Source organism: Urocitellus parryii, chromosome 9 (assembly GCF_045843805.1).
Source record: "Urocitellus parryii isolate mUroPar1 chromosome 9, mUroPar1.hap1, whole genome shotgun sequence".
NCBI classification, from domain to species: Eukaryota; Metazoa; Chordata; class Mammalia; order Rodentia; family Sciuridae; genus Urocitellus; species Urocitellus parryii.
The window spans coordinates 142,480,449-142,507,997 of record NC_135539.1 but is presented as its reverse complement, the minus strand read 5'-3'; the positions used below and the strand labels follow the sequence as shown (position 1 = coordinate 142,507,997).

Here is a 27,549-nt window from a genome sequence, read left to right as displayed (position 1 = left end):
AAATGACCAGAATGGGGAAGATACTCTGGGGACTTGCTTCCTTCTGAAGGCTCAGAGACATATTTACTTCCCTTACTGGTTTTCTTTAACTTCACTCTATTTTCTTTTAAGAAAACACCATGAGATTATTATTAATTGCCTCTGCCACCTCTGCTATAGCTGTGAAACTCAGTTGAACTGTTCCTGAATATGTTTGCTATGCTAGCTTCACATAGGTTAGTTTAGATAGATAGAAATTATAGTGTAACAATGAAATGTTACTCAGCCATAAAAATATGAATGAAATTGTAGCATTTGCTGGTAAATGTATAGAACTGGAGACTATCATACTAAGTTAAATAAGCCAATCCCCAAAAAACAAAGGCCAAATGTTTTCTCTGATATGCAGATGCTAATACACAATGGGGGGGAATAGAAGTTCATTGGATTAAATAAAGGGGAATGAAGGGAAGGGAGGAGCAATGGGAATAGAAAAGACAGTAGAATGTATCAGACATAATTTTCCTATGTTCATATATGAATACACGATCACTGAAACTCCACATCATTTACAACCACAAAAATGGGATCCTAATAGAATAAGTTATACATACTCCACATATGTACAATATGTCAAAATATACTCTACTGACATGTATATCTTAAAAAAGAAATAAAAAGCAAGAAAAAATCAAGAAATTAATGTGATATCCTCCAAATTATACTATTTTCAGCATTAAATTTTTTTTCTTAAAGTTTGTCAAATGGCTTAGCAAGTAGTCTTTGAAAAGAAAATGTGATTATTTGTTAATTTTGGAGAATAAATCACAATAATAGCTCATTCACCACCTTCACCTTTACAATCTCTGATGCTTGTGGAAATTCCTCTGATGATCTTAGTAGCACTCAAAAGTTGACTTACTTGGATGACATCATCTACTTCAGCTCTAATAACAGGACCAAGAATGCCAAGATGCTCCTCATACTCCCCCTGAGGGTCACGTTTGGTAAAAGTGCTATCAAGATACTTTCGAAAAACTACTTTCTTATATGTGGTGTCCTCTCGAATGTCATCAGTGTCTTCATTGTCCATTTCACTGAAATGATAACAATAGTATTTATTTAAAAGAAGAGATTAAAGACTGTTAAAAAGAATTTAGGAAATTATTTCTGAATGTGATATCTAGCACAGAGAGTCTTTAATAAATGCTTCATGGATGAATTAATAAATAAAAATGCAGGCCATTTAATATTTTCTAGCTTCCAACTCACATATCATTTCTTAGGTAAGTCTTCCTAAGATTCTTAGGAATATATCAAGTCTTTCAAGTAATTCCTCATATTTCTATATATAGAAACCTGGATGAATCTGAGTAAAAAATGACAGTCCCCAAAAGTTATATGTACAGTGTTACTGAATTATTACAGTAAATACAGTAGACTCCTATAGTATTTCTATAATATATGTAGTAAATTATGTATGATTTATTCATGAGATTTTTTTATCAAATACTTAAGTAGATAAACAAATATAAGTACATATTAACATAGATTTTAATATCAAAGGCAGACAGGGTCATTGACCAAGCAGTATCAGAAGCAGAACTTGGGCTGTCAGGTGACAATGGCCAGCTGAGTTAGAAGGTCATCTCTGTGGAAGGGCCTGGGTGGACAATTGTTTTGTACCCTGAAAGCGGCTACTCTCTGAAGCTGCTTTTGCTAAACGCATTACTACAAAGCTTTTTTGACATTGGTCTGGGCAAAGATAGTTTTGGCTATGACTCTGTAAAAAGGTAACAAAAGCAAAATAGACAAATGGGATTTTATTAAACTAAAAATGTGCATGACAAAGGAAACAATTATCAACAGACTTAAGAGACAATCTGTGGAATAGGAGATAATGAAAACCCAAATAATCTGATTGAAAATGAGCAAAGGACCTGAATATGTTTTTCTCAAAAGGAGAAATACAAATGGGCCAACAGGTATATGACAAATGCTAAACATTACGAATAATCAAAGAAATGCAAATTAAAACCACAGTGAGATTTCACTTTATATCTGTTAGGATGTCTTTTATAAAAAAGGCAAGAGGTAAGTGTGGACAGGACATGGAAAAAAGGGAACCCAGAACACTGTTGGTACAGGGCATAGTTAAATTAGTTGGTACAGATAGAGTTAAATTAGTTAACAGCCATATGAAAAGCAGTATAGCAGTTCCTCAGAAAATTAAAAATAGAACTACTCCATGCCCAGCAGTGCTACTTCTAGGCATGTATCCAAAGAAAATGAGGAGAGACCCCTGCACTCCACATTCACTGAGTCACTGTCCACAACAGCCAGGATGTGGAATGAACCTAAGTGCCCACCAGTGGGTGAATGGACAAAGACAACATGGCATATATCCACAATGGAGCAGCATGAACTTTAAAAAGTAGGAGATTATGTATTTTCAACAACATGGATGAATCTGGAGGGCATTGTGTGAAATGAAATAAGCCAGCACAGAACACAAATACCATATGATCTCAATTATATAAGGAATCTGGAAACATTAAACTAGAGAATAGAATGGTAGTTATCAGAGACTTTGAAGAAGGAAAGATGTTGGCCAAAAGATACACAATTTCGTTTGTTGGGAAGAATACTTTCATTTCAGGAGGTCTATTGTACAACATGATGACTATGGTTAATAACAGTGTAGTGTACTCTTAAAAATCACTAAGAGTAGATTTTAAGTATTCTCATCACAAAATTAAGTATGTGAGGTATTGCAAAAGTAAATTAGCCAGACTGAGATATTTCAAATTTACATATATAGAGAAACATCATGTCCTATACCTTAAATATATACAAACAACAAAAAACTGTGGCACAGCACATCTTATGGAACACAGCAATAGCATGAACTACCGATGCATGCAAAAACCTGGATGAATCTCTGGAGAATTATGCTGAGTGAAAAATGACAGTCTCCAAAAGTTATATATTGCATTTATGTAATATTCTTAAAATGACAAAAAATTACGGAATAGAGTCCGGCATAGAATTGTCAGCAGACAGGAGGTGGTGGGAAGAGACATTACTACAAAAAGGCAGCAAGAGGAACTTCTGAGGCGATGGAATGTTCTACATCCTCACAATATTGATGTCCGTATACTGATTGTGATGGAAGATTATAGTTTTGCAAGATATTACTACCACTAGGAAAAACAGGGAAATGATATAAGGACTCTCTGTATTGTTTCTCGTAACTATATATGAATCTACAATCATTACATAAAACATTTAATTAAAAATGTAAATACAGGTCATTATTCTCCATATTTTTTCATCAGCTCAGTCTGGGGCCAGTAGATGTCAAATTTTCCCACTGATTCTCAAATCTCCCAAGCCTAAGGAAATAAGTCAAAAGCTTGTCTGTCAAGCCCATCATATTTGTTATAATCCATAACCATCAACATAAAATCTTACTCTGCCTTCTTTCCAGTATTTTTCCCCTTAGCCATAAAACTCTGAGCATAGAACACAATCTCAAAGAACACACAGAGTAGGCAAAACAACTTTGCCATAAAAGTAGGTTGTAGGCCTTGAGTGGGACCCACGATTTTGAAGGAGCTGATTCCTTCCCTTTCCACTCTGCACAGATCCTGAGAGCTATCCCCTCAGGGTCTTCCTCAGAACACCTTGGACAACTGGTTGTTCCCATAGAGTAATGGGTGCTGCCTTTCAGTAGGAAGTCATGGAGAAAGTATTTTAAACAGAGTTCTAATGTGGAAATGTCAGGCATCAGATTAATGGGCTAATGTTCCTAAGTCATACTATACATTGTGTTTACATACTCTAATTGCACTTTGTTTTTAATTAATTGGTGTAACAGGTAACTTTGTAAGAGTCATGAGCTACTTCCAGACAGTTTATGCACAGTCACCCTGTGGCATCCCTGAGAATCTGTAGTTGAGTAAGCCTTGCTCCTTTCCTCCTCTCTCTTCTCTCTTTGTATATTCATCCCAGAATATAGAACCCAGCCAAATATGGCTTTCTACCCTAAGCAATACTGAATTGAAAATGATCTTTTAAGAAAGGGCATGGATCCTTTATAAACTCTGTGTTGTAAACAAGTAAATGAGAAAGGAGATTTCTGCATCAGAACTTGGATTTGAAGCCAACTTCAATTAAATCATAATGATTAGCTGATAGCTATGAATAGATGAAACTGGAGCAAGAAGAGGGGGTAAGAACACATATGGTAAGAGAAGAGGAGACAGGATGAGGCTTATTTACCTGTAGAATATCATAGACATCCCACAGTGACTGTTCTAATATTGTCCAGGTAATATATAAAGTAGAGAAACTAATTTTGGATTGATACAGAAAATATTACAAAATATTGATAAATGTCATTTGCCCAAAATTATCTACCCACACTACTGGAGCTCCTTTTTTTTAAATCAGTAGTTAAAGAGTGAGAATATAGAAGGAGAAAACTAGTCAAACCTTTGTGCAAATTTTGAATAATCCCAGGATATTTCTTCAGCAGCAATATAATAATATTTTCTGTTTCCATTGTTGCTGCGGAGGTACCATGCTGCAATGCTGTCAGGGTTTCTGGAAGAGTTGATGTCTGTCCTAGTATCAGTTTGGTAAGGGTCATCATAGGCGACATACTCGACTTCAACATAGTCTTCTTCGATGCTTTGGACTTCCTTCCTTGGAATGATCTCAATGTAATCTCCATCATCTCCACTAAGGCCCACTACAACCAGTGGATTAAATTCCTCGGATACAAAAGCATCACCGAGTGTTGGAGATGGCAGAGGAGATGGCATGTGCACAGAGTCTGGATAAGGAAAGGTCTGACTGAATTCTGAAAGAGGCAACAACTGGTTAGACTCAGAAGGGTAAGCTGTATGATCAAGATCTGGAGGAGGCAGTGTTGGACTGAGTTTAGGAAGATGGATTGTCTGACCCAGGTCTGGAGAGAGAATCACCTGGCTGAGGCCTGGGGAAAGGGGCATCTGACCCCCATCTGGGTCCAGATTTATCTGACCAAGTTCTGGTGAGAGAGTTATCTGATCCTCATCTGGGTCCAGGTTTGTCTGACCAAGTTCTGGAGAAAGGGCCACCTGACCCCCATATGGGTCCAAGTTTGTCTGACCAAGTTCTGGTGAGAGGGTCATTCCATCCAGATCTGGGTCCAAATTTATCTGACCAAGTTCTGGTGAGAGAGTTATCTGACCCTCATCTGGGTCCAGGCTTGTCTGACCAAGTTCTTGAGACAGGGTCCTCTGGCCTAGGTCTAGGGAGGGTGTTGTCTGGCTGAGGTCTGGGGAAGGGGGCATCTGATAAAGGACTGGAGGTACAGCTGTTTGGCTGAGGTCTGGGGAAGGGGTTGTCTGGCTGAGGTCTGGGGAAGGGGTTGTCTGGCTGAGGTCTGGGAAAGGGGTTGTCTGGCTGAGGTCTGGGGAAGAGGAGGTCATCTGACCTTGGTCTGAATAGAGGAATGGGTAATTGGGATCTGGAGAGAGAGTTGTCTGCCAGCCTTCAGGTTCCAATGAAGGGGACATGTGACCCATGTCAGCAGGGTGGAACTCATGGCTCAGGTCATAATCGAGCATCTGGCTGAGCTCTGGAGGAGAGGACCTGTGATTGGGGTCTGCAGTAGAGTGTGTTCCATCAGGGTCTTGGATAGGAAATGTGTGATTGTGCTCTTCTGGGGTCACTGTCTGAGAAAGATCTGGATGGTAGATTGTCTGGCTAGTATTGTTTGGAGTGTTTTGATTATGGTCAAGAAGTGAGACTGTCCAGCCAAAATTGACAGATGTAGATGTCTGATTAAGTTCTTCAAGAAGAGATGTTTCATTGGATTTTGGGGGTAACAATGAATGATCAAATATCCTTTCTGAAAATGTGTTGTAGGACTTTTCTCTTAGAGGATTAAATCCTCTTGGAGAGAGAGGAACATGGTATGCAAGCTTCTCTTCCTTTTTCTTTTTTCGTGTTCTGAGGAGAAATGGTCTTTTCTTCAGCCCACTGTTTCCTCCATCTTGTCTTATCTGTAAGGATTTATGTCTAACTCCAGGAAGCTTTGGGTGATCACTAGGCTTGTTAGGTTTGTCTATAGGAGGGATGCTTCCTCCCCACATCCTTGAGACATTCTGGGGGTTGTTTGGCAGCTTACCAACAGCCACATCTTCATCAGTGTCTTGGATTATTTCATAGCTACCCTTTTCAGAAACCAAATGCCATTTCCCATTCAAAGTCTTGGATGGATTCTTTTGTTTTAAGAGTAAGGGTTCACTAGGAAGTTCCTTCCAGGGTTTCCTTCTGGAAGAAGTGTTGCCATGGTTTAAATGCCTCCCAAATTTGTAGGCTGGTAATTTCATCCAGGAGAACCTGTGCTTTGCTACTCGGTCTCTGTCTGGACTTCTCAGTCCCTTTGCCCCAGGTGGAAGCAGGCTTATCCCTGTGACATCTGACTGCAGAGGATCCTCTAGAGGGTCTTCAGAATATGGGCTGGAATGCTCTGTCATAGAAGAGTTGATAACTGAGTTCTCACCTAAGCCAACAAGGTAACCCCTCGGAGGATCAACTCTTGTGGCTCCTGGGTGAGGAAGGGTTTTCTGAGGTTCTGTGAGGTTATTAGCTATGAGCCTACTAATGTTACTTGGGGAAGAAGAATTTGAGTCAATAGCTGTATCTCTACTTGGGAAAATGAACTCGGAGCTGTCCTCCAAAGCAAGGGCAGTAAGGTTGAACTCATCCTCTTCCTGATTCAATGATGAATTTCTGAATGACCTGATTCCAAATTCTGAAGCCAGTTTATCCTGATAATCATAGTCAGGATTGTCTTCTTCTTGTTCATTTTCTGAAGAATCATGCATTTTGCGTGTATCCATGACTGTAGGTGCTGTAAGTTCATAGAAATCATATGAGTCGTCATCATCATCGCGGATACATTTAACATCCCTGAATCTCAGCTTTAGGTTTTTGCTTCTTGGATTGGAGTTCATGGTAGTTATCATCCAAGTTCCTTTAGAAGAGAGAGAGAAGAGACGGCTGAAGGTGCAGGAAAAGATATTAAAACACCAGGATTCACTGTAGCAAGTTCTGTCTAGTGAACTTTAGCTGGGAATGCTTCAGTGTGGTTGATGGACCACTGCCAGTCTGTGAACTGGATTATTGGTCATGATAACACAGGAAATAAACCGAGACTAGCACATTTAGAAAAAAAAATGTTAAAGCAATTTAACATTGCCGTGGCATCCAAGGACATGATATATGTACTTGTTTAACAGAATATAGACTAAAAATATTAATGGAGATTAGGGAGGGAAAAAAGCTCTTCAGTACAGATATTGCTAGAGTCACTATTTGAGAATATATTAACAAAGGGGTGGATCAAGAATAAAATGGATTTGAATATCATTAACATCCTGTTAGCTCTGCATTTTGTTTAAGAGTTGGAGTTAGGGGGTGATGATGAGGTCTACTCCAACAAACAAGGCATATTTAGGCATCTCTAATAAATCATTTGGGTGGGGCCAGGGCAAATTTGAGTCTCTGAAATGGCACAAATTTCTGACACACTTGAGATTTCCTGGATGTCTCCAACAGTCATGACTTGTGGAGTGCCAGGCGCTTGGTGCAGACAACAACCCATGGCTGATGTGGCTTTATAGGGCGCTATTACACTGTCTTTCAGATGAATAATTTGAAGCTCAGGAAGGCCAAATAACTTGTCCAAGGTTATAAAAGATGGAGTGGCACAGCAGGATTGGAAGTCAGGTCTAACATACCAATGCTGTCCCAAGGCAGCCTTGAAAGCACTGTATCTGATAACTGCTGACCCTGGGTAGCATGGCAGTCTTAAAAAGTTGATAAGTGGGGCTGGGGATGTGGCTCAAGCGGTAGCGCGCTCCCCTGGCATGGGTGCGGCCCGGGTTCGATCCTCAGCACCACATACCAACAAAGATGTTGTGTCCACCAAAAACCAAAATGTAAATAAAATATTTTTAAAAAAGTTGATAAGTGCATTTTGATAAAAGGAAATGCTCCTCTGAGGCTGAAATATTTGTGCTTCTTCCTCAGGGTTAGGCTGTATCCTTCTGCCGTGGTGTGTCTTTACTTCCCACTTGGCCCAGAGATTGTATCAATGAAACCCAAACGAAAGGACTGAACCTATTTAAGTCATTAACTTCCCAGATAGAAACTGAAGAAGCAGTGGAAGGATAGCCTGCAGAGGTCAGGGAAATGGACCCACCAGTGGTGGTCATATGGGGAGCTTCAGCAGATCTTACCAGAGATCCAAAGTCAGCTTTCTCTCCAAGGGTCCACGCTCTTACTCACCAACATTATCCATTGTGACAGTCACAGATTCTCCGCGCATAGGGAAGAGGGTCAAGGTATCCTCATGCCTTTTTTCATAGATGAATGAGTGACCAGTGAAATGAATGGTCAGAATATCATCCTGGGTCCCCACACTGCAGAAGTGCCACTGGACAGTGTCATCAAAGCAGAATCCTAGAGTAGGTATGCTTTCAGGCACATAACCGTTGATAGCTGAAAGAGTGAGGGCTATTAGAACTCCCAAAGGGCAGGCATCTCATTCTGTTTAAGTCCAGCATTCATCTGGTTGTGTCAAAGCAGTGGTCATTCAAGATAACATTTCCCAGGTCTAATGTGGCTAGAAGGTCAAATGCAGACTTCCCCAGGGGAGCTTACTCTAAGTTAGCTAAGTGAGTGATACCAGGACAAAGACAATGTCTTTCATTCATTTGTCAAATGTATAGTAGATATTTTATGTACTGTGCTTTGTCTTGGAGTTCAATTTAGAATATTGTCCAGGATAATTCTACCTAGGATAACAATATAAGAAATTCATCTTCTTGAAATATGGGTCATTGAGTAAAAATGAATGTCCCCCTAAAAGAGTCTGTTCAGCATATTTTGTCATTCTTATTGTCATCTAATCTCATCTGTATAAGTTACAGTTTTCATTCAAGTATTGAGTTAATAATTTTCTGCTTTATGCAACACCTTTTTTTCTTAAGTACTAAGCATGGTAATCAAATCAGAGATCTAGTTTCTATGAGTAGAGGACATACATCTGCTTAGATTGTTACTATACTTGTAGTACTGGCACAATGCCTGACACTGATCAAACTTTCAAGTGGGCACTTAACACATACATGTTGAACCACTGACATATATGTTATTAGTTTGTACCCTATTTTAGATGGTTGTGTGTGGTCCATAGCTACACTGTCCAATATGGTGGCCTCTGGCTACAGTGGCTATTGGACACTTGAAATTTGGTAGAAAAACATGTGCAATAAAAATAAAATATATGCTGGATTTCAAAGACAAAAATCTTATTAATTTTTGTATTGATTGTATTTTGAGATGATAATGTCTAGAATACAGTAGGTTGAATAAAATACATTATTAAAATTAATATCACTTATTTCTCTTTTCCTTCTTATGTGGCTACCAGAAAATTTTAAATTACATATGTGACTCATATGTAATTTTTATTGGATAGCATTGGTCTACATTCACTGCTGAAATGAAATTATGTGAAGAAAGCTGAGAATAACTTCCATTTAGAATGATTTGTCATGTTACTTGTCAGTTCTGGTATTCCCCAATTGTCAGTCATTTGGAGCTATGTGAACAGCCCTTGGAGAATTCATCCTCAGAGTTAGAGTATCAGAGAAGGTGACTCTTGACTCTGAGGCACAAGAGAGACCCTGTCTATTGTGGAGAAGTCTGCTTCTAGCTGCCTCAGTGAAAGTTCTCTCAGATTCCCCATGGCGGTGAACTTTGAAAGTGCAGCAAATGGCTAAACCCCAGCTCAGGGAATTCCTTCTGTTCTGAACTTTGTACTGCTCCCTTAAAACCTCTTCATGCATTGCCTTTCCCAGACTTTTGGGTCCCCAGACTCATTTTGCTTTATTTTGACTTGACAAACCAGTTTTGGATTACCTATCTTGTTTCCACCCCGACCTTAAATAAGGAGTATTCACCCTGCACAAGAGTAAAGTTCCCAAATACCACTGAGCAGGCCTGTAGCACCTTCCCTGCTTCCTTCCTCACTGCCCAGGGCATGTGCACACACATCTACCCACACACACATGTGCACACATGTACACACACATGCATTCATACATATGCACAGGCACACACACACATACAAATACACATTAGGAGTAGGAGACCAAGAAGTGCCTAGGATGACTAGTCTTTGACTTCTTGCTTAAAACATAACAAGCCTTGGCTGCAATGACATCATCCCAGGTTTTCTTTTATAAATAAATAAAAGTTGTAAATTGACACAATACCTTATTTATTTATTTATTTTTACGTGGTACTGAAAATTGAACCCAGTGCTTACATAAGCACTCTATCACCCCAGGGTTTTGTCACCAAGTCCTTGAATTTGAAGTAAGGATAAGAGAACTGATTTTCAGAGCATATATTCACACCCCTGTCTCTGCCTCTAGTCACAGGCTTACTTCCACCACAGGAGTTAGAACCTGATGCACAAAAACAGTACCCCGACTTACTGCTCATGATGTTGGACTGATAGAACTTGGGGTCGTCACGTTTCACCTCATCAGGATTTTCACAAAATTTGTTGATGTTGTCTTCAATGTACCAGCTCTTGTTCTCATCAAAGACTGCAAACACAGCCTGTTGCTCAATGTCTGCTGCTTTCTGGAAGGTGAAAGGACTGTGTTCAGAGACAAATGTTCCTGCTGACTATCTAGAACACCAAGTTCTTCAGACACCAGAGGGGCGCTGTCCTGGGGACTGCTCAGTACAAAGCACTGAGAGCCTGTTTTGTATCAAGCATTTGTCAGAGCTAATAATAAGCTAGTATGCAAACTCAAATAGAAGAATCTAAAATTCAGAGACTAAAATATCCCAGAGGAAAAATCGCAGCTGCATGTCTCTTACCTCTTAACTGAACACCTTTCAAGTGTGATTGATTCGTGTGTTCCAAATAGTAGCAGAGGCCAAAACAGAAGGATTCAGTAGGGAAGGCTCATGCCTCTCCTACCTCTTCCCACCTGCTTAACATATCAGGATCTTCCATGTATCTATTTCTGATTTTTCCTAGGCATCTATTTTTTCAGTATGCCTTGGGATGTGCCTCTTTTACTGTTACTAAGCCTAAGTGGGAATTTTAGGTTATTGCTTTGAGATATTAATTTTCAGTGAAGATAAGCTTGGAAAACCAACTCTGATCACATTCTTCTATGCAATTAAGTTTCACCAGGGAAAGACCACTGTCTGGTACAGCTTCACTAGAAATGGTGTCTCCAAGTGCACCTGCTTTCATGGAGTCTTTCCTGTCACTCTATTGTGGGTCTCTAGAAATGAAAAAAGTTGGGTGCTAAGCTTTCTACTTTACCAGGTGATATATCACTGAGCTCCCAAGCCTCTCTGTGCAATTTTTAGCAGGGGTATTGCCCATTTGATAAAATGAAGAAAATTAGTAAAAGCTAAGTGACTTCCTCACTAACAGACATAGGGTTTGAAACTAAGACAAAATATGATATCACACTATAAATTTGCCTTGTGTAGTCAGAGTCCACATGAAACAGAAAATTAAAAAATAATAACCAAAATGGTAAATGTCATCACTCACATTCTAAAGAAAATTATCTGGAAATTACTGTTCTGTAGAAGGAAACCCACTTATTTAGCAAGGACATCTAGCTTGTTTCATCCAGAAGAAACTCCCAGAATTTCTGAGGGGTTACCTCACAGACAAAATACCTGTATGCCTCTCTTGTCCAGTGATCTGCTCTTACAAATTAGAAGTAGTCCTATAAGCCCAGAGGCAATGTCCCTTGTGACGTCCACATCACTGTAGTAAGGTCTTGTTAAGCACTGGGCATCATTCTCTGTGGGTTCATCGAGCTCTAGGATGTTCCACTTGTAAGTATAGGTTTCTCCTGGTTGAACTGCTCTGATCATGGTGTGACTACCTGAAAGAAAGTGCCTTCAGTTTCGTTTGCATATAGAAAATGATTTCATTATAATGAACAAAAAACAAATATTTTAACTCTCATCAGAACCAATTAATAATGGGGAGGGGGGCGATACTTTTTTTTACCATTTGTGAAACACTACTTGAATTCTGACTAGCATGTAGCCATGCAGTATTGTTCCACTAGGGGCCGCCATGACATTAATAATGGTTACCATGTTGTGTTATTACTACAGATAAATTGCCTGAAGTGAGAATGATTTGGGTGTGATTCATAGGATATCCCTGTGTGTAAACAATTAACTGTACTAGTTATACTACAGGGCAAGGAGGGCAATAGAAAAATATGGAAGCCTCTCAGAGGCCACTAGTTCTTTCAGTAGAAGTGAAAGATTCCAACCTGAGGTGTAGGAAGAGTTGACTTCATCTTCATAAGGAGAGAAGGTCACTCCATGAGGGTAAATACTGTAGACTCGGCTGGCCATATTTTTGAACACGATCTACAAGGTTAGATTTATTTCTTCAGTGTTTAAGGTCACTCAAGAGAACTAATAAAGGACGTCATCTTTGCAGATTTACCGTGTATGTGTGCTTGTGCTCTGATAATAGGACCCCCAATTTTTTCTTTTTTAGTATGGAATTCTCCTTGAATTTGGTGGAGGTCTCATCTTGGTGCCCTTTGTAAATGACTTTCTTATAATATTTTCTAATTTTGTTTGAAAAATTATTGAGGTGCACACATGTGCCTATACATGTACAGGAGAAAATTAGTTTGTTTATCTGAGCAACAACCTCTCCTGAAATGTGGCAAGAGGCTTTGAGAAGTTCACACTCATATTAAGTGGAAGACTTAGAGGACAGCCTGGGAGAGATTACATTTTTCCTCCTAGTGTATCACCCTCTGCAAGCTGGTCTCCACCTGGTTCCTGGTCTCCTTTTAGTTTGGATCACACCTCATTTCAAACCTGGTCCTTCTCATCTCTAGGCCATGGTCCCTCTCTTGCTAGATCTCCTAGGACCACTGTCATTAAAGCCATCTTCCTGTAGGGTACAAATAGCCAGACCTTGAATTCCCAATGAGGCATATTTATACCTAGTAGAGTACCAAGAAGGAACCAGAAATGAGGAAGGGGAGAAGTGAGGAATGTTTTTGTTCTTTTGCTGTTTAGGAATGAACAGCATAGGCTTAGGCCTTCTAACCTTCCAATGAGAGTCTTATTCTTATCTTCTGCATGGCTGATAACCAAAGCCTTTAAATCATCCACAGTAAACTGTGGATTACTATATCCTAGGATCTTGCCAAAGATTAAAACCTTCTATTTCCTGCTGCCCAGTTCTTATGTATCTCAATGATATGATGTAATATTTAAGAAGAACTATCTGATGAAAACTCCAAGTTCGTAATCCATATCTCAATTTACCTTCATCAGAGACCAATCTTTAGAGAACTACATACCTAGACCATATTAAAGAATTGGTTTTACTCCATTGTGTTTACTGTGACAAAATATGAGATACATTATTTTAAAGACCCTGCATAGCAGTTTACATTCTGCAACAGTTGTAGGAATTTTGTGAAAGATGCTGTCTGCCACATTGTACAGCCCCCTCTCTTGCAGGATCTATGGGCAGAATTTCTTAGGTCTCAGTATCAGAAAACTGTGGTTCTTTTATTGTTGCATAAGTCTCGATCTGGCGTATTTCCTTTTCTAGTTGGCTATCATAAAGTTTAGGACCAAATTTGCATGTGGTCTCTTAGGATCATATGATATGGATTTTGTTTTACTTATTTGTGGCTTTGTTTTCTTTGATTTCTTGTTATACTCCACCCAATACATTCACTCTTTGTTTTTTTATTTGTAATTTGATGATATGTCCCAGGACTTTTGAATTATTGAGAAGATTATAAATAAATGCAAAATGTGTTAATCATTTTTAAATTAAAAACTGCATGAGCACTTTTTTCTTTTAAATATAAACAACTAGGCATGCCATGATCTCTTTTTGCCATTTTATTTCTTTCATAGTTCTTTAGGTTACTTACTTTGAGAGTATCTCTGACCTGGGCTCTGATAATAGGGCCCAAAATTCCTTCTTCTTTGATATTGGAATTCTCTACACGTTTGGTGAAGGTCTCATCTTGGTACTGTTTGTAAACAACTTTCTTATAATATTTTCCAATTTGATTTGAGAAATTGTCCAAGTGCAGAGACCTGTATTTTCTTTAGAATGAAATGAAATAATAACAGAGAAAAATTAAACCACTTCCTCAAGTACAGACCCAGTAAGATGGGGAAATCCTGTGCTTAGAAGTTCTGCTTTTGGGCTAGCTAAAATGCAAGTTCTGTAAAAATTTCTGTAGTTTGCAAGGTCCTGATGTCTTCTATCTTGTTGGAAAACTAGAAACTTCTTAGTGGTCTCTTCCACTACTGGTAGAGTCCCAGGTACCAGATTAGACCTTTCTGTCATTCTCAGGCAGCAGACCTTTAGATGCCCCTGGAAAAAGGGCCACATTGCAGGAAAGGATAGGACACACTAGACATTTTTCAGTCTTTCCTATCACTCAGCCTACGATTCCCTTATTGGCTTTCAGGTGCTTCTCAGTCCCCCAAAGCACTTTGCTAACCAGGAAGTTTCACCATCTTTATTAATCATAGCTCTCTGAGCTCTTGGGCTCTCCCTCTCACTATTCACTCAATCTCAGGTGCAGACCCAAAACTGACCTCCTTCACCCATCTTCTGTAGCCACCAGGATAAGTGATTTAGGGCCAGCAATAAAGCACTTTCCTCTGATGCTCTTTTCTGCCTTAGTTGGCAAAAGCAGATGTTCCATGATAGAGTATTAATTTTATGCATTTATTTTTAGCAGTGAAAAACACTAATTATTGCCAAAGGGGCCCAGAGATTCCTATCTCAGTTGTGTCACTAATTATATAATCCTGGTCAAATTTTTTTTTTACCCATAACATTGTGGTAAGTTTTTAATATTAAGTAAGTAAAAACTTATTAAATTTTTTATAGCAAGTAATCTTTTTAAAAAAATATTTATTTTTTAGTTGTAGGTGAAAACACAATATCTTTATTTCATTTTTATGTGGTGCAGAGGATCGAACCCAGTGCCTCATGCCTGCTAGATGAGCACTCTACCATGAGCCACAACCCCAGCCCTAGAGCAAGTAATCTTAAAGAAATTAAACAACAACTGATTAAACAACAACTGTTATTTTAGAATATTGTATTATGTTATTTCTTTAAAAGCTAAACTTGGTTAATATAAAACCATCAATGTAATTGTGGTGCTATTACTCTTCTTTGTATATTAAACGTGTTCATAACTTCCAGGTATGCAAGTCTTTAAGGTAAAAGCTTTAAAAGAGCATTATATCAAGCTGGAGTTCTCCATTATGAAATTGTATGGTAATTTTAGGCTTATAAGAATAACATATTGGAGATTTATTTATATCATTTAATGTTCTATAACTGGATCTTTTTATGATTAAATTATTTATTCTAATTTCTTATACATGATGTCAGAATGCAATTCATTTCATATTACACATAGAGAGCACAATTTTTCAAGTCACTGTACACAAAGTATTTCCGCACCATTCGTGTCTTCATACATGGACTTAGGGTAGTGATGTCTCACTCATTCCACCATCATTCCTACCCCCTTGCCCCATCCTTTCCCCTCCCTCCCCTTTGCCCTATCTAAAGTTCCTCCACTACTCCCATGGCCCCTCTCCCATTGCCATTATGAGTCAGCATCCTCATATCAAAGAAAACATTTGGCCTTTGGTTTTTTGGGATTGGCTTGCTTCTCTTAGCATTATATTCTCCGACTTCATCCATTTACCTGCAAATCTGGCCAAATTTCTTTTTTTTTTCTTGTTTTTAAATTTTACTTATTATTTTCTTTTTTATTGATTTTTTTAAAAAAATAAATGACAGTGGAATGTATTACAATTCTTATTACACTTATACAGCACAATTTTTCACGTCTCTGGTTGTGTATAAAGTATGTTGACACCAATTTGTGTCTCCATACATGTACTTTGGATAATGATGTCCATCACATGCCACCATCCTTGCTAATCCCCTGCCTCCTCCTTTTCCCTCCCACCCCTCTGCCCTATCTAGAATTCATCTATTCCTCCCATGCTCCCCCTCCCTACCCAACTATGAATCAGCCTCCTCATATATTTCCATGATTTTACTACAGTGAAACTGATATGCTTCCCAAATTTTGACATATTAATTTCATATGTGTAATTCCAGAATCTTTATGCAAATATTACTTGTAAATATAAATATTCTTATCTCCCTGTTCCCTTAACAAAAGGTGACTGTTTTTTCCTCTGTACTACATCTTGACTCTAAGTTAGTGACATATCTTCTAGGACTTTTTATATTAGCATATAGAGAACATTTGGCATCCTTTTCTGTCTGTTTGACTTTTAGCAGATACACAGTATTCCATTGTATTATATCATAATTTATTAAACATGCTTCCTGTTGCTAGACAGTTGGGTTGTTTTGATCTTTTGCTACTGCTAACAGTACTGAATGCCCTAAATGTCCATCATCCTACCTGTGAACAGGAAGGCCTATGTAGCTAAATTCCCAGAGTGGGATTGCTGGCTGTGAGGGCGATATATGTATTTATAATTTGATACATTTTCCCAAGTTCCTGAATGGCTTTAACAATGTATTCTGCTACCAGTAATATATGACCATACTTATATTCCACAGCCTGACATATGAACTGAGCCTAATAGGCTAAAAAACAATATTCCAATGAGGCTTAATTTGCATTTCTCTTATGATGAGTGAATTCAGTCTTTTTCAACTGTTCAAGAGCTATTCACATTTCCAGATTTCTTAATATCTCTGACATAATCCCTCTCCTATAAAAAGTCAAGAGCAGTCCCTAACTTGTAGAACTGAATGAAGTAAAGCTCATAGGAAGTATTGAGTGCTGTGTTTGGCAACGGCAAGCTTTCATAGAGGGGCTGCTGTTACAGTGATTGCTGTTACTGGGCTGAATTCCCTGAGTTAGTTTGGGGTCATGCATGGTTGACTTTGACAAGGAGATCTGAATGGAAACAATCACACGTGTCCCCGGGGAAAGCTGTCCACTGTGACACTTCACCCACATATGTCGGGCCCTGCAGAACAGATCTCAAACCTTTGCAGAGTGAAACAAACCCCAGGCACTCACTTGTCCATGTTTGCTGGTATGATAGGTGCATAGTCCCAGATGACTTCCTCTGCAGCAATGAAGTATTCCCACCTCTTGATGTGCCGCCTCTGGTCTCGGGTTAGTTTCTTAGGATTCCTGGTTTTTTTGGGGCAGTTTTTAACGTCAATGTAAGCCTGCATCCCAGCTGTAGTAGGACATAAATACAGGAAAAGAACATGAGAAAAGAAATTGTTGATCAAAAACACATATTTTTAAAAATTAATTTGGGGAAAATTTAAACAATAACAGTGAAAGTAATGCTCAGGCTTCCAAACTTCTGAGCATTTTGGTTTGGAACTCCGTCCGTGGCCTGCAGAAGTAAGAGTGCCAAGCAGTGGAGGGGAGGAGGTAAGAGTGACAACCCTTGCTAGAGGAAACACCTGGGAACAGTCCCTTTGTTTCTTCTGGAGCAGGAAGATTTCTTGTAATTTCTAAGCCCTTAAAAGTCTGTGACTAAGGCTTAGGGTATAGCTCTGTGGTAAATCTCGGCATGTGGGAAGCCCTGTGTCCTATCCCAGCACCACAAAATGTAAAAGCAAACCCTATAATTTAGATCTTGTGAATTCTTATTTTTCCTGTTATTTGTCTTTGAAAAATGAAGATAACATCAGTACATAGTTAATGAAATTGTCATTTAAGATTAAATTATAACACAGAATGGTGCTTATCCTTGATTAATGTTATTTCTATTTTTGTCTTATTATTATTAGGAACTGTATCTTCCATGGATATTGTGGCAATTTTGTTACTTTGAACATAATTTTAATTGCTCAGTGTGAAAAGAAAACCAAAGGATACCATGGAGTACTTCTTCCTAGCATGTGTTGCTGACACACGTTAGTTTGGTAACAAAATGATTTGTATAGAGGTATCATTTACTTAGATTTTAGTCTCTATACACATGATCCCTACAATTAATAGTTTTAAAGCAAAAATGTGCAATAGAACAACCAGCGGTTGTGTGTGCATGATGCCACAATCCTACCTTACTTCCTTGACATTCTCCACAGCCACCCCTGGGATATGGGCTGTGCATGATTCACTCAGCACTCCTCAGACAAGCTCCCTGTGTCAGGCTTGTGCTCATCTCATCCTACAGGGTAGTTTCTATGTTAAAATTTTAGCACTCTTGGAGCCTTGTTGCCTCTATAGTTTGTGGGTGTCTGTCTGTCCTTTTGGCTACATTTGACAACCCCCAAGAAAGAATTCCTCTCCGCAGCATTTGTTTCCTTCCTCTTTTTTTTCTTTCAAGGAAGTAGAGCTCTCTTCAGCTTTTGCATCATTGAAAAAAAAATCTATGCCAATTCCTTCACTTCCTTCATCCCCAAGCCGTGGTTCTACGTCTAGAAGCAGAGCATCTAAATTCTGTTAGGAACCAGGGCATGTGTATCGGGGAGTGGGGTGGCTTGAAAGGTGAAAGGGGGTGCTGGTGCAAGGGAAGCAAGCCTGTCAGAAGAGTGCCTTGCCTTGGAAGTGTTTGGGGATGAAAGAAGAGATGATCCACTTCCCCTCTGGGCTCATGGTCATGTTTGCAGTAGTGGATGTCGCACTGGCGAGGTTGAGGACGGAGACCTTGTGGTGGCTCTGCTCCAGGACCTGGCCATTGAAATGGATGGAGAACAGCTCTGGCCCAGAACTCATTCCAATCAGATGCCAGCTGACGTGATCGTGGGCACAAACCGCTATATCTGAGAGAATAGGAGAGAAGAGGCTGCTACAGGCATTCAGTTCACTGTTCTGTGGTAAAAGTTCACTTCCCAATGCACAGCAAGCACCCGCTCTATGGCAGGCATTCTGTGAAGTTTGGGGTGGGGAGCAGATGCTCCAGTTGTGGTGCTGTCCTACAGAGTGACAGCAAAAGGAGCAGTCATAGCCCACTGCAGTAAATAGCAGCAAGTTACCAAGGTCAGAGTAGAGCCCAGAACTGGGGGACATTAGTTTAGAAACATGGGGGTGCTGAGGGATTAAGCCACAGAGGGGGCTGAGTAGGTGGCCAACTGTCCTGACTTACCCAGGACTCTCAGTATGAGAACTGGTAGAATCCTGGGCAAGACAGGGTGGCCGGCCACACCAGTCTGCTCTTGGTTGGAAGGAATCCAACGAGAACCTCCAATAAGGCTGCATCCAAAAGCTTTCCTCTTCTTCCCTAGACAGGGACAAAGCGCTGCCTACAGGGGGGACTTTCTATTGCTTTCTCATTCACATTTGATTGTTTGACTTTGGGTCACAGGCTCTCCTTAAAATGCTGTGGATGTCCTCATTATGCTGGGCCCCTGGGAGCATTTCATGGATGGAGTATTGAGAACTGAGGACAAAAGCTTAGTTTTGCTCCTTCTTCGCTTCCACAGCAACTGGAAAAATGCTTATTTGCTCAGTAGGATATTTTAATCCTGGTTTCTGTCTCTCTCATGGGCTTTAAATTTCAGATCTATAATCACCAGACACTAGATCACGGGACTGAGAATCAGTTCCTACCCTTTGAGGGGCTCGTACTGTTCTGGAGACCACTGTAACAATGCAGGGAGTCTGGCAGCACTGGTACAAGCTGAAAGTAGGAGGCTGTTTGGAGTCTTACGCCCCTAAGAATGCTCATGTGGAAGAGCAACTGAATCAGCATCCATCACATTATTTCAATTTATCCTGTTCCATAGGCAGGGAGTTTTATAGGCATCAACTCTTCTATTAATGGTATTACCCTTCCCTTGCCCTTTTACCCCCAATTATTCGTTTCTAACTTAAGTTATTATCTCTGTCTCATCAAGTTGTTTTTTTCAGGGGGTGAGCAGTAACTGGCACTCAAACTACTGAGCCACATACCCAGCCCTCTTTTGTACTTTATTTACGGACAGAGTCTTGTTGAATTGCTTAGCACCTTGCAGTTGCTGAGCCTGGCTTTGAACTTGCAGTCTTCCTGCCTCACCTCCTGGTAGAATTCATTAAGAACTAACACTACAGGGCATATGGTAACAAGTCAACAAGTCTGAGGACAAAATACAAGCATTTCCCTATAGAATACTAACTTCTGAGATGTCATGGGATTATACTGAGCCCAGCAAGTTTTTTTTTTTTTCTTTTGGCGGCATATGTTTACAGGCATTTTTCACTCTCGAGACACAGAGAGATGGTCAATCCATTTTTGTAAGTAAGTACGTAGAGACTACCCTAAGATGGGGAGGAGAATGAGGTGTGGACTTAAACCTCCCAAGGTTAACTGAGCTTCAGGTTTACCAGCTCCTGATTTTGGAGTTCAGAGTCAATGCCCAGAGTCTTAGAATGTGTTTTTAATAACTCAGGTGGAGAACAGAGTCAAAAGAAATAGAATTCAATTTATAAGCAATACCTAGACCTCAACTCTTGATGATTTTTTTTATAGCTGAAGCCATTTGTGCTATTCAAAGAGAATGACATCTCAGAAGTTAGTGTTATTTAGGGAAATGCTTTTATTTTGTCCTCAGACTTGTTACCATATACCCTGGAGTGTTAGTTCTTAATCAATTCTACCAGAAGGAAGGAGGAGAGGTGGTCTGGGCAGAGCTGTGGTTTGGATGTGGTTAGTATGTCCCTAATGATTCATGTGCTATAGGCTGGTCCTCAGTGTCGTGGTGGGGAAGAGGAGAGACCTTTAAGAGGTAAAGCCTGTGGAAGGACCCTATTTACTTCTCACCAGAGTAAGTTGTTATAAAGGAAGTCCACCCGTGTATTTGACCTCTCCTGTATGTGGCCATTTCTCTTTCTGCTTCTCTGCCATGTTGTGACACAGACAAAATGGACCTTACAAGAAGCTGAACTGATGAGGCTGCTCAATCTTGGATGTTCAGCTTCTAAAATTGTGAGCTAAAGAAAACCTCTTTTTACTTATAAAGTACTCAGCTTTAGGTATTTTGTTACAGCAACAGAAAATGGATGAATACAGTGGACGTTAAGGTTATTTTCTACTTAACTGTAGTTCTGATTTTACTTTCTCATCAGAGTCTGTTGATATATGGAAATTAAAGAAAAACATTCTGCATGCCATTGAATATTACTCATTCATCAACTTTTGAAATAAATAATGTATTTGTATGTTAGGGATTTCTCCTATAGTTCATCTTCACTGAAAGTGTCTTTATTGCTGACCATTCCTGCTAGGGAATGACCTGGAAGAGGTGTGTTCATAATGCAGCAAGGTTCACAAGACTCACTGAGGGAGACTGAACTGGCACCTTGGAGGTCTTTCTGGAAGACAGGCCAAGGTGAAGCCTGTTCAGAGCACCACACCAGAGAAGGCTGTCCTTGTCCTAGCTAGCTTCTAATTTGCATATTATACTTTCCTGGTTTAAAAGAAGGGTGATACAGTCTTAAGAAATGCTGCACTAGATGATGTTGCTTTCTGATAGGAGTTGAAAAACAGGAAGTGGCCTCCTTGCCTAGTGCCTGGGGGAGGTGGTGGAGCCAAGGTATAGCTAGTCTACAGTGGTTGGGTAGTGCATGGCTCATGTGTTACCTGGCATCGTCCTGTTCACATAGCCGTTGACCGTGTACATCAGGGACGACGACTGGGCCCAGCTCTTGCTTTCATCAAACACAGCGAACAGCAGTATGTGTTGCCTGTCAAACATCTTCTGAGTCCCATCTTCAGTTAGGGTGCCTGAGAGAAAATACATGGTAGCCTCCTGAATTGAAGACTCATTAGCTTTCTAGATAGCAAAGGGTTTAGGGCAAGAAAACAATCATAAGGATATAATTGAAGAGTTGTTATTTTTGAAAATAGCATCTTTATCAAGGAATAATAGTTGAGAGTTATTAAATTTCTGGTGCCACATTATTTATTTTGGCACCTTGTGGTCTGGGGGGACAGCTTTATAGGTAAATTTTACCTGGAACAGAAAGAAAGCATTTGGTGACTATCAAGGACTGTTCTATATAAGTATCCATTTCCTTGAGTCTTATCAGACCAGTACTTACTACCTTAGCTCAGGTGGTAAAGTCTCACACGCTAAGCTTAATGCAGCTATCTCGTTTGTATGTGATATGGGCCACTAGAGAATTGGATGTATCAGGAGTAATTCATTTTCACATAAGGAAATATTGCTGCTAATGGTAAAATGAAAAAGGGGCTTTTCATAAGTTTAAAAAATTTAAGTGTCAGTGTCCATTACAATATCTTCTGTATACAGGCAATGAAAAGAATGTATCTATGTAATGAATAACTGAGTTGTGCGTAGGTCTGGTCTATGTCTGTGTTGGCAAATGGTGAGGGCATCACATTATTTCTCCTGGCATAGTTTGTTGTGGCTCTTTGCTTGTTTTAAGGGAACATGGGCTGAATTCCTAGGTAAAGGGAGTACCCAAGCCTAGACAATGACATTTCTTAAAAAGTCAGCTTGAGTATGTTTGAAACCTGCTACTCAAAGTGTTCAACTTGATGATAAGAAAGGAAGCTGTAGCTTCGTATATTTATAGACCAATTACCAACCCAAGCCTCTGCTCTGTCCAGCATGTCAGATACCTTCACCTGCATTCTTTCTAAGAACTCTTCAGCAGAATACATGCTGCTGTCCCCTTTTAGAAAGGCCAGCATTGAGGTCAGTGTGATAAGCATGATGTCAGAATACACTCTCAGAGAGGCATTTACTTGGTAGGAGCGTCCAAGCCTGAGCTAAAGGAAGAATTAGAATAAACAGGGTAGGGTCCAGGCCCTCAAACAGTAGGTGTTTTCTACTATCAAGCAATGATCGGTCACCACCCCGCTCCCTCTGCCTGATGTACAGAAGGCAGGTACAAGGTACCAAACTGCATCCCACACAGAGCTCCTTACCACCAGAACATATCTGCTGATGTGGAATCTGTACCTTTCTTACAGATAAGGAGGGGTCCAACCAGCCCTGAGTTGAAGTCCTGAATCAGATTTACATAGGAGTAGTAGATGTGGGTGAGACAGGGAGGGTCGTCCTGTGTGGGACCACTGTCCTCGCTGATGTGCCACTCATAGGTGTATTCTTGGCCTGGAGCTACAGCGTCATCCATCTGCTCCACTGGGGATGTGTGGTCAGGGTAAGACGCACCTAGGGAAGTGAAGGCCATGAGGACATCTGGGCAGATACCAAGGACGACTTTTGCATCATTCTCAAATCTGGGAACCTGAGATGAACTCTCTGGAGGGTATATGCCTTTCTATAGTAAAACTTTATAATTTGGAAAGATTCACAATACTTACTTCTATGCCCACAGAATAGCTGTAACTAGTGAATTAGATAAGGTTTATCAAGTCAGTTTTCCAGGGTATCCTAACAATTATTTAAATATAATCACAGACTCAAATACCTCTGGTCAGTAATCACCTCAAAGTGTGAGAACAAGTTATATTTTCTCTGTGGTGCTTGATGAGTCCTCTTATATTTAGCTGCTGTTAACATGGGATGGATGTACACTTGGGGCCCTTTACATTGTTTATTTTTGGCTCTGAAAGTACTACATCTTTAGCTTCTTTCCAACTGGAGTCCCCCTCAGCACTGATCAATCTCTTTATGCATCTCTGTTATCTGGTCATTCCAACTTTCCCCCCAGAGCCTCAGGTGGGCTCCCATAAGCAGTGTAGTCATCCTAGTGCTCAGGAAGTGTGTCTGTCCCCTGAAGTGTACCCAGAAACCCCTTAACATCCCCGTATGTGCTCTCCTTTCCTTTCTGGCAGGATGTGGAGGATGTAGAAATTGGTCTTCCTTTTTGAAGAAGGGGAACTGAGATGCTCAAAGTCAGCAGAAGACCAGAGGGTTGGGTGGGGCTTTCAACAATTAAGGGAAGATGTGGTAGAGATGGAGCAAGTGAGGAGGGAAGGGCGAGGGCAGAGTTGAGACAGCCCCAGGGCTGGGCGGTTTCCCCTGTAGGAGGCGGTCCCTCAGTTAATTCAGTGAAAGTTTCACTACCAGCAGCAGGTGCAGGGATTTCCTTTGGGATACTGTGATCTTTGATACAGTAGCCCGATCACTGTCTTCAGGTAGAGGGGAGGCCATCAGCGCCTGGCTCTGGGCAGGCAAGGATCAAGACTGAAATGTTCAGGATGGGGAAAGGACGCTGGGAACTGTTCTTACTCAAGGGATTGTGCTTTTTGAAAACAGATGTTTTCATTTTCATTTCTTCCCTCCCCCAGACTCTCCTTCCTTCACTTGCCTTCCTTTCTTCCTTTTGTGCTGTCTCACCTTTTCCCAACACCCTTCCTTCCTTCCCTCTCTCCCTTCCATTCATCATCTTTATTGAGATAAATTTGCACATAACAAAGTTCACCAAATTTAAGTGTAATATTTGCTGAGTTTTGATAGATGTGTACAGGCTCATAGCTATAGGCACAGTGGATAGAGCAGGTTCCTTCACTCCAGAGTTGCCTTGTGCCTCGCAGTCAGTGCCCTCTCCCACCAGGCCCAGGCAACTGCCCCCTGTTTCCTTCACTGGCATCTGCTTCTCTATGAGCTCATACAAATGGGATGACTTTATAGATGGCTTTGTGTTCAGTTACAGTTAGTTGGTACGGTATATATTTTTTATAATTTCTTTCACTTTTCTTTTCTAGTTGATATGAACTGTTCTACTGAGCACATGTGTTCATCTCTTTTTTTTCTTTCAAATATTTAAAAATTATTAGCACATACTAATTATGCAGATTTGGAGAGTTCACTGTGACACTTCCATATGTGCCTATATCGTGCTTTGATAGTGTCCTCCGCCTTCTCCTTTCCTCTTTCTTAAAACTCCTTTTGCTATTTTCAGATTTTTTTTGTTTCCACTTGTTGCCTTTTAGCCTCTTTGTATCTAATATTAAGTGGATTTTTGAATCCTGTATACAGTTTGATATTTTATTCAATCTTACAATTCGCAGCTTACTTGCAGTGTTCTTTCCACTCACTTGGAATGTCAGTAAATTGTCGGATTGAAAACCACCATCCTGCTATGTGCTCTATTTTTCTGTCTGTTCTTTGTTAATTTTCCTTCTTTCCTGCCTCCTTTTGGGTTGAGTGCTTTTAATGATTCTCTCAAGTCCCCACTGTCGGCCCCTTGGTCTCATTTTGTTGTTAGCAGTGTCCTACAGTGTACAGCTTTAACGTACAAGACTCCTTGCAAATAATGACATGACACTTTACCTACAAGACCCTGTAGTGCTCTGGTCCATTTCTTGCCTCCTGGTGTTTATGTTGTTGTCGTCCATTTTACTTCTATGTATACAGTACAATTCACAATAAATTATTATTTTTGCTTTAATATTTAGATAATCAATTATCTTTTTAAGAGGTTAAAAATAAAGAAAAAAACTTCTCTATATTTACTGATTTCTAGAATTTTTCATTCCCTCTTGCTGAGAGCCACAGCCCGGTCAGAATGACACCTGGCATTTGCCAGAGGGAATGTTTGAAAGGTGACACCAGCGAACCGTTGAGATGATGATTTGAGTTAAGCTATATATAATTGCTGTGATGCTGGATTGATTGTATTGTATATTTGACCTTTACTGTCGGGCAATGGGGCTGCTTTGGAGTTGGTTGGGGAAGGTCTGGAGGAGGGATTTCTGGTTGGTGTGGTGTGTGCCTGGAGGAGCCGCGTGGGTGGCGTCAGGGAGAGGTTCCCGGGGAGCGTGTGTGGAGTGTGCTGGTGGAGTTCGGAAATAAAGTTCGTTCCTGCTTGAGTGGCTCATGATTTGTGCCCAGCTAGACTGCGGCACCCTCTGTGAGTCTGAATATCCCACTCAGACAATGTTTCTATCACTAAAGAAATTCCTTTAACTTTTTTTATGGTTGCTAGTGAGAAATGATCTCTGCTTTTGTATGTCCAAGTCAGTCTTTACTTTGCCTTCATTTTGAGAGAATCTTTTTGCTTGACATGGACAGATCTCCCTGTGTCCTTTTTTTCCTAGAAACTTTGACCATTTTCTCTTTGGCCCTAATTTTTGGCATCGTGGCTGTGATGCACTTTGGTGTGGTTTTCTTCATGTTCCCTTCCATGGTTTTGTTAAGGCTCTTTAAATCTGCACATTTGTAGTCCTTTTCACATTTGTAAAGTTTTCAGCTGTTATTTCTTCAAATTCTTTTCCTGTCTCCACCGTGTCTGGGACCTAGTTAGGTATGTTAGATTACATGGTATCATTCCACAGTTCAAAGATGCCCTGTTCATTTTGTTCTCTTTCTTATCTCTGTGTTTCATCTTGAATAGTGTCTACTGCTATGTATTAATGCTCCTGAACATTCCCCTCCATAGTGTCTAATGTGTTGGTAACCTCATCTATGCAGCTATGAAAGTTCTAGATAAGTATCTTTCTATCTTCTGTCTCTCTCTGATCAGCTCATCCTTTTCTCTGTCTGAAACATGGAGAAGGCTCATTATAGCCATCTTAAACATCTGTGCTGCAGCACTGTCCATTCTCTGTGTAGCTGTACCTCCCCCGACCCCCATCTCAGAGAATCTGTTCCCCTTACAACTCTGTGAGAATTTCAACAGTGTCAGCCTATGTTTGGGCCCTTATGGTGGGTATGGGAACCAGGGCACACAGTGCTGTGGTCAGCATACCAGCCCCGAGGTGATCTGCATTGCTGTGCTAAGTGAGTCCAGCGTGGAAGCCCTTTGATGGCAGAGCCGAGGAGCTGAATCTTCATCACTTCTGCACGAATTTCTACCATGCGCAAGTCCATGTGCAAGTCTACCCCACTTCTCTCTCCAGCCTTGTCATATGTGATTCCTTCCACTGTTCACTGTGCCATCTGCAAGGACCCCATCTGCAAGGACCCAGGGTTCTTGCAGATGCTACCTCTTCTGCTTCCAGTGCTCATCTTCTTTTTCTTCCTTGGGATAAATACATGCTGATTTTTTAGACAACAACTTAAATGTTAGGTTACTCCTTCCCTTATCTCTGACTCTGTTGCATGTTTTTCTTTTATAGAATTTGTCATAATTTGTAATTAAATATTTGTGATATTATGTGATAATTTAATTTTCCTTCCAGATTATATTTATTTTTAAGGTATTTTTATTCTATACATTTTGATTGCCAGAGTGTAAGCTCCTCAAGGAATATTGCTGGTTTGTATTTGTCCTAGTATCTCTGTACCTTTCACAGTGCATGGAGAAGCATGGAGAGAATGCTTCATGCATATTTATTGAACTCTGAAGATTTAAGATCCTGTGGGTTAGAGCCCCGTCACAGCTCATGGATGTGTTTTGCTAGGATTTCATGGTATTAAAGCAGATTAAATGCCAACATTAAAAATTTGGAGATAATCATATTAGACTCTGGATTCCTTGTTTCTCTTTTAAAAACAGAATCTCCTCAAATTATTACATAAAATAGAAAGGAAGGAAACACTCCCAA

General features: G+C 40.1%; 2 protein-coding genes across 2 annotated transcripts in view; one reads left to right on the top strand and one right to left on the bottom strand.

The window, feature by feature from the left end:
• The window catches only part of Firrm (FIGNL1 interacting regulator of recombination and mitosis), a 363,157-nt gene that overhangs the window by 34,525 nt on the left and 301,083 nt on the right, over positions 1–27,549 (top strand). The gene's annotated exons all lie outside the window — the stretch shown is intronic.
• F5 (coagulation factor V) overlaps positions 1–27,549 on the bottom strand; it is a 65,595-nt gene that overhangs the window by 17,998 nt on the left and 20,048 nt on the right. The window contains exons 4-14 of the mRNA XM_026405243.2: positions 23,054–23,266; positions 21,706–21,849; positions 18,689–18,910; positions 17,202–17,367; positions 14,025–14,202; positions 12,381–12,480; positions 11,767–11,978; positions 10,548–10,698; positions 8,329–8,541; positions 4,477–7,012; positions 902–1,076 (exon numbers count right to left, since the gene is read on the bottom strand). Coding sequence (XP_026261028.2) covers positions 902–1,076; positions 4,477–7,012; positions 8,329–8,541; positions 10,548–10,698; positions 11,767–11,978; positions 12,381–12,480; positions 14,025–14,202; positions 17,202–17,367; positions 18,689–18,910; positions 21,706–21,849; positions 23,054–23,266 — 4,310 coding nt within the window. The remainder of the gene's footprint in view (positions 1–901; positions 1,077–4,476; positions 7,013–8,328; positions 8,542–10,547; positions 10,699–11,766; positions 11,979–12,380; positions 12,481–14,024; positions 14,203–17,201; positions 17,368–18,688; positions 18,911–21,705; positions 21,850–23,053; positions 23,267–27,549) is intronic.